At 42.0% G+C, this 7,154-nt stretch overlaps 1 protein-coding gene across 1 annotated transcript; it reads left to right on the forward strand.

Moving 5' to 3' along the window:
• Positions 1 to 884: 884 nt before the first annotated feature.
• hpgd (15-hydroxyprostaglandin dehydrogenase) lies at positions 885 to 5,946 on the forward strand. The gene is made up of 7 exons (XM_003972084.3): positions 885 to 1,229; positions 1,416 to 1,539; positions 4,464 to 4,570; positions 4,648 to 4,744; positions 4,928 to 5,004; positions 5,080 to 5,243; positions 5,576 to 5,946. The coding sequence occupies exons 1-7, from the start codon at positions 1,137 to 1,139 to the stop codon at positions 5,697 to 5,699; spliced, it is 786 nt and encodes a 261-aa protein (XP_003972133.1). The 5' UTR covers positions 885 to 1,136; the 3' UTR covers positions 5,700 to 5,946.
• Positions 5,947 to 7,154: the final 1,208 nt, after the last annotated feature.

Consider the following 7,154-nt stretch of genomic DNA (forward strand, 5'->3'; position numbering starts at 1 on the left):
AGGTTGAGATTAGAATTGGGTCTAGGTCACTGTCAGGAGCTGGAGAATGTACAGTATTATATCCATAGTGGTCCCCAAAGAGTTAGCAGTACAAAGATCTGTGTGTGTATGTGTGTGTGAGGGTGGGTGGTTGTGGGTGTCAACTTGGGTGATTAACTTGGGCAAAGTTTAAGAAAGATAAGTCATGTGTAAACACTAGTTTTGATACCGTGACCTACTTATGTTGCTCATTAACCAAAGTAAATTTAATCTCTCAGGAGCTGCAACAAAGATCCAACAGCCCATGTTTAACTGCCAGTGAGTGATTTGTAACTTTCCACATGGGCAAGCAAGGGGGCAGTGATGCTCATCCTGTTCAGAAGTAACTTAGCACCCGTGCAAAGGAACCAGCCATCACCATTTTGTGGTGGGTTTGATCATGTGAGATTATTGGTATGTGGCTTCAGAACCCAGAGGACCTCTGAAACACGAACGACCACAATTCTCCAATCTAAAAAAAGGAAGGATATACGATAAGGAACAGGGGAGGAAAGGAGCTCAGGAAGAAGGGGGAGGGTCAATGTATGTTCCCCAGACGGCATTAATCATTGTTGTTTATTAACTTGGATACACATTTTGGAGATGTCAAACTGGATGATCAAGTTGTGGATAAACTCATTTTGCCAGTGTGAGTATGGGCGTGCACGGACCTGAAGTCCTGCGTTTAACTGCAGTGGCTCCGCTCGTTGTGTAACACTAAACACACAGGCAACACATGACCAGAAGACAAACAGAGGCAGCGGTGTGATGGCTGCAGCTCTGCACAAGGCTGCCTTTTTGAAACACACACTAGGAGAAACTGGGCGGATACATGACACGGGTTGGGGCAAGGGGGGGCAAGCTGGAGGGCAGGTACAGCAAGGTGTTTAACCCTGTAATTATAGTACCACTGAGTTTATCTAGCTTCTATCTCTCTCTATCTCTCTTGCTCTCTCTCTCTCTCTCTCTCCATGTGTGTATGGAGGGAGATCAAGAAGGAGGAACAGAAAACCACCGCACAAATAAGTAAAAACATACGCTGGAGGGAGGAACAGTGAGAACATTGAGGCACAGCAGGAGAGAGTAGAGGAAGACGAACTAGTTCAGCTGCTGGGATCATGTCTCTGAATGGGATGGTGGCTCTGGTGACCGGGGGCGCCCAGGGAATTGGAAGAGCCGTGGTGCACTCGCTGATGCAGAGCTCAGTCAAGGTGAGCACTTTCAGAAGCTTCCTTTTATGATCTGACCATCTCTGGCTGCTGGTGGACCACTTTGTTCACTCGACTCAAGACCCACTTTTCAAATACAACGTACCCTATGAGCGTTAAGCAGAGATTCTGGGGAGTTATTTTAAATAAGGCACTGTAAACATGCACTAAAAGAGTTCTTTGAGCCAGGTGGCCATACTCGACATGAACCAGAGCTGTGGGGAGAAGTGCAAAGAGGAGCTGGATCTGGAGTTCGGAGAGGGAAACTGCACCTTCGCCGTCTGTGATGTGTCCAATGGAGACGCACTGAGAGGTAACGCAAAAGCTGTTGCATGAACACTCACCTATTCGGGCTGTTGACTCCCTGAACAGGAAAGTGGCTTCTAAAAGAAACACATTGAAAACAATAATTGCCCAGACAAAGCAGAAACAACTAGATTTGACTCTTTTTTTGGCCCTCTCATATTAAAGTCTGTTTTTGCGGTAGGCTTATTGGGACAGATGGTCGTAAACATGATGCTTGTGCCACAGGTCATCTTTCCTCTCACCCTCACAATGCTAACAAACTGAAACCCTAAGAGCAGGAAGTGATCTATAGTTGCAGGGACATTGTTGCAAACCAGCCAGCAGTTTCTGTTTGGGCTCCCTAAAAGTTGATATTTCAGCAGCAATAGACACTATGTCTGGCACAGGTTTTCTTTTCCTGGAGAGAGTTGCTGCACAGAAAACCTACAATAGTTACAAAGCGACCCGCTGGGACTTGTTCAGTCTGCAGCGTTGTGACATGTTCTGCCTGTTTATCTCACTATATGATGGTGTAACAAGCATGCTGTGAGTGAGTTTGTGTGTTTGTGCGTGTGTGTGTGTGTGTGTGAGAGAGAGATAGAGAGAGTGAGTGAAAGATCTTTTATCAGTGAATCCCTGCAGTCTACCTGTGGAATGCTGTTTGTTGTTGTAGACTGTCCTGCTGATAGTGCTGTTGTGGCCAGCTGACTGTCTGAAACTAACTGAAACTCTGTGTGTGTGTGTGTGTGTGTGTGTTCTTGTATTAGATACATATTGAGCACCAATGTATTCTACTGGCAAAATGAGGACATGTTTCGGAAGTGAGGCCAGACCCCACAAATTGAAAGGACTGTTATTGGCATGGTTTTAAGTTTGAGGTTAGAGCTGGGGTTGGGTTAGGGGGTTAGGGATAAGCATTTGGTTGTTATGTGATGGTTAGGCTACCTGCTTAATGTATTATGTCTTTGAAAGTCCTTACAAGGATAGAGGTACAAGACGAGTATGTGTGTGAGTGTGTATTTTGATAATGTAACAGCTTGTTTTTCATCATTATCTTTAAAGTGGACATTTTATGTTTCAGTTATGTGCACTGTTGAGAGCAGTAATGAGGCGTGAGTACTTTGATGTTCTTGATGTGGGTATTTTGCTTAAAGATTGAGTCTCTATATCTGATATTCAAAAGAAGGCCAAGGAAAAAATGTGGTTGAAGCCCATCAGACTAAAATGTTCCAGATGTTGTGAATTCAAACAGTTCAAATGGGGAAACCACCAAAATTCCAGTGAATAAAGCTGCTCTGTTCTGAGCCAATATTAGCCACAATTCCTCCAATCAGATGTGCTCCACTGTTAAACTTTTCAGCTTTTACACCTTTTATCTCATTTTACTGTTTTAGTCCTTCAGTTTTTAGCTCCAGTGTTTCCTCATGGGGGCCTGCCAGGCTGGGAGATGTTTCCGGTCTACAGCTGGGGGTGCGGTCCCGTGGACGGCTCTGGCCTGGGTGGCGAGGGGGCTCTGTGCCTTGGTGTGGAGCGTCCTGTCCGTCCAGGTCGGGGTGGTCTCTGTGGCGGTACCCCCTGTGGTCATGGACCGTGGCCTCGCCCGGCCTGGTTGCCCCCCCCAAAGGTGGCATCTCCCTCGCCTCAGGTCTCGGTGCCCAGCCATGTCTCAGCTTGTTTGTATATGTGGGTGTGTGTGTTTGAGTGTGTGTATGCATGAGTATGCGCGTATCTGTGTGTGAGTGTGAGTGTGTATATGAGTGTGTGTGCTGATATATCTCATGTATGCATATTTGTGGGGATGAGAGGGTCAGGTTTTTTCTTGTCCTTCTTCTTGATTCTCTTGTTTCTTGATTTTCCTGTTTCTCTTTGTTGTTTTTGTCCTTTGTGAGGCACTTTGTGCTACCCAGGGTATGGAAAGTGCCATATCAATAAAGATTGAATTGAATTGAATTGAAAACTGATACTACAAAGGCTTAGCTTGTCAGTTCTGTTGAATGGGGAGAAACAAGGTCACAGCAGATGATGAAAACAAAGGATTCAGGCACTTGATTCATTTAAAAAAGAAAATACCTTCCATAAATGCATATACATGCAAATAAAACAACAATGCATTTATCTTTATCTGGTTTTCACTTGCTTTTAAAGTTACAGGCCGAACATGTAAACTATAACACCCCCTAGAGGACACACGTAGTAGGAGAGTAGAGAAATCAACAGTTTTCTTTCAAATTTTCTACATTATTTCTGTAGTTATTCAGCAACCTTTGTCAACATTGACTGACCAAAAGAATAAACAAGTTTTTTCAGAGCATTTAAAGAAACGTATATCTCAACAGCTACTGTTGTCAAAATGCTCGTGCAAGTCTAAGAAATATTCAGAGGTGCCCTTGAGCTAGGTAACAAACCCCCAACAGTTTATTAATGACCTCAATGCTTGGACTAAGGATTGTTATGTATGGCTGTTGTATAATAAATGTGCTAATAATGCAGCTTATCTGTTTGCTTTTTCAAATGACATTTATAGTTGTTGAAATGTTTTATTTATTCTTGTGTTTTTCCAGCTGAAGGTTGAGCATCACCAATGCGGATAAAGTGATTGATGGATGGAGGAAGGGAAGGATGGATGGATATTATTATTACTACTTTTATTATTATTGGTGCTCTTCTTGCTGAGGTCACTACTGTTATAACTGTTGTTGTTGTGCAGCACACTGGTGAAGGGCTCAACATAGTCAGCACAAAGAGCCATGGTTTGATCCCAGTTCAGACCATTCAATGTGGAGTTTCATGCTCCATGCCTACATTGGTTTTCCCCCTAAACCTAACTCCTAAAAAGAGTTCTCCTAAAAAAATTCTCTTTAGGTTGACTGAAGACTCCAGACAAATGGTGTTTATTTTGTTTGTTTTTTTTAACATCAATTAAGCTTCTTCTCTATGTGGTTTTTGAATCAGATGCTTTCCAGAGGACAGTGGACACCTTTGGTCAGCTGGACATCGTTATCAACAATGCCGGCATCAACAATGAGAAGAACTGGGGCAAGACCATTGAGGTCAACCTGGTAAGATAAAGACACGAACAGCAGATACTTCCTGACCTTGCCTGCACAGGAACTGTGACCATCTTTTTTCTGTGTAGACATCCGTGATTAGAGGGACGTACTTGGCACTGGAGCACATGAGTAGAGAGCACGGGAAGGGCGGGGGCATCATTATCAATGTCTCCTCTATGGCAGGTAGGTTTTATATATATATATATATATATATATATACTGTATACTCGCTTGACGGGGCCACAATGTTTTAGGTCTGAAACACGCACAGTGTCAAAGATGGTGCCGTGCACGCCAGATCTATTAACACTGGGTTACCAAGCTGCTGCTTACCTGCTTCACCGCCTTTTCTAATCTAAATTTCAGCTTTCTTTCACTCTCCTCATCAGCCCGTCTACACTGCCACGAAACATGGGGTCATTGGCTTCACCCGAGCTATGGCGGTAAGACCCAGAGGTCTCCCGTTCTGAAACATTTCGTGGAGCAGAAGTACCCACGGGATGACTCTGTTTTTACAGGACGCGTCTGCTGAGGGCAACTACGGTGTGCGCATCAACGTTGTGTGCCCAGCCTTCGTCAACACGGCTCTGCTGCGCTCGGTGGAGCGCGAAGACAACATGGGCAAGTTCGTAAAGTTTAAGGACGACTTCAAAAGCAGGATGGACAAATTTGGCATTTTAGAGTAAGTGAACAATAACTTTATTTATAAAGCACTTTAAAGCAACCATGGCTGTACATTATATATAAATAAGTAGAAAAGAACATAAAACAGACGGTAAAACTACAATTGCGGGATTAAAGTCTCTGTCAGAAAACCAAGGAAAAAGATGGGTTTTAAGATATTAAATTGAAGCTAGCGGCTATTGTAGCTACATTATAGATTGTTGTTGTATGGACGGTGATGCAAAATCGGCTGAAGGTGATGATAAGGTGTTGGTCCAAATGACCTTTGACCTATGGGTGGCACTCATGCAGATATTAATGATGACTACTGACTCATGACCCTATTTACAGGCCATCACTGATCGCAGAGGGTATGATCAGGCTGATCAAGGACACCAGCCTGAACGGGGCCGTGATGAAGATTACCAGCTCCAAGGGGATCCACTTTCACACCTATGAGCCCATGTCTGCGTGACAAGATGGATTTCTTCCTGCTGCTGAGAAGAAGAATACAGCACATTAACAAGTCTTGTTGCCAGTCTCGGATCACAGCATGAGAACTGTAGTAAAATGGAGATGTTCGACAAAGAACTTGAGTTTTTTTCTCAAATGCTAGCCACATAATACTTCAATGTGCTGTTAAAATATACCGTCTGATGGTTGTACCTTTTGTCACAATATGAGGAAGACTATATTTATAAAATCTTTTATTCAGGTTTCAATATTTTTCTTTTTCTAAAGACCTGTTGTAACTTCTTGTTATTTATATGCTATGATCTATGGAAGAGTGAGAAGCCCAGATGCACAAAGACATGAGAACCACTGGCTGATCCTTGGTCCAAACAATACACCAACACAAAACACTGATATGAAGAAAGTGAAGAAAAAGGCTCTAAAAAGCCAAGTGCATGCAAAATAAGCAAAACTAATACCGTATTGGCCCGAATATAAGACGACCCTGATTATAAGACGACCCCCTCTTTTTCAAGACTCAAGTTTGAAAAAAGACTTTTTGAACACCAAATGTAATTTTTATACAGAAAATAATTACAGTACATCTGAAACAAATGATTATATCTTCGACCCACTTTTCTCCAGATTGTCGCTACATTTCTCTATTTTCTGTTATCTCTTCTCTTATTTTCTTCTCTTTTCTTTCTTACCGCTATTTTTTACTTTTCTTCTTCGTGCTACCGCTATTTTTATTTTTCTTCTTCGTGACAGGGGTTCGCTTTGGCCTGGGACGTTAAGTTCAGCATTCGCTTTAAATATATATGGCGCCATCTAGCGTTGTGAATGGGTATAATGTCTAGACCGCGAATGTAAGACGACCCCCACTTTTTCAGTGTTGTTTCAACGCAAAAAACACCGTCTTATATTCGGGCCAATACGGTACAGCTGTCACAAAAACATAATCTGTTTTTAGTGCTAGCCGAGATATACAAAGTATTTATGCAATCAGTGTGCATTAGTTGGAAATAAACTAAATAAAGTTCTATAACTGTTCTTTTGAACCGTGTTGTCATCAAAGCAATTGCAGTAGCTGAGTTTATGTTACTAAAAAGGGAATTTCAACCATATAAATTGATCAAAAATGAGAAATATTTCATACTAAGAACTTAATATTTCCTAATTGTTGCTTATAAAAAAAACAAATTTTTAACAAAATCAAATATTTATAGATAAACATTAGGGTTTTGTTAAAAAGCAAATGAAAGACCCATGAAAGGCTCAAGGTTTCAACACTTTTATTTTGAAAGAAAACATGCAGCTGCACAAAATACTGTCAGAACATTTAACACAAAGTAATACATTTAATAACACTTGAGTCCACCTGGATACTGAGGCCTGATTTACAATCATTTGTCATGTGCTGCTGTGTTTGAATTAAAACGTCTCTCCAGATGTGTGTGATGACTGGGAGCATCAT

Source organism: Takifugu rubripes, chromosome 17, assembly GCF_901000725.2.
Source record: "Takifugu rubripes chromosome 17, fTakRub1.2, whole genome shotgun sequence".
NCBI classification, from domain to species: Eukaryota; Metazoa; Chordata; class Actinopteri; order Tetraodontiformes; family Tetraodontidae; genus Takifugu; species Takifugu rubripes.

Excerpts from the sequence above, each read along its gene's own strand:
- hpgd (XM_003972084.3), top strand. The coding sequence starts at position 1,137 with ATGTCTCTGAATGGGATGGTGGCTCTGGTGACCGGGGGCGCCCAGGGA. Across the intron at positions 1,230-1,415 it reads TGATGCAGAGCTCAGTCAAG|GTGGCCATACTCGACATGAA; the intron begins GTGAGCACTTTC and ends TCTTTGAGCCAG. Across the intron at positions 4,745-4,927 it reads CAATGTCTCCTCTATGGCAG|CTTTCTTTCACTCTCCTCAT; the intron begins GTAGGTTTTATA and ends TCTAAATTTCAG.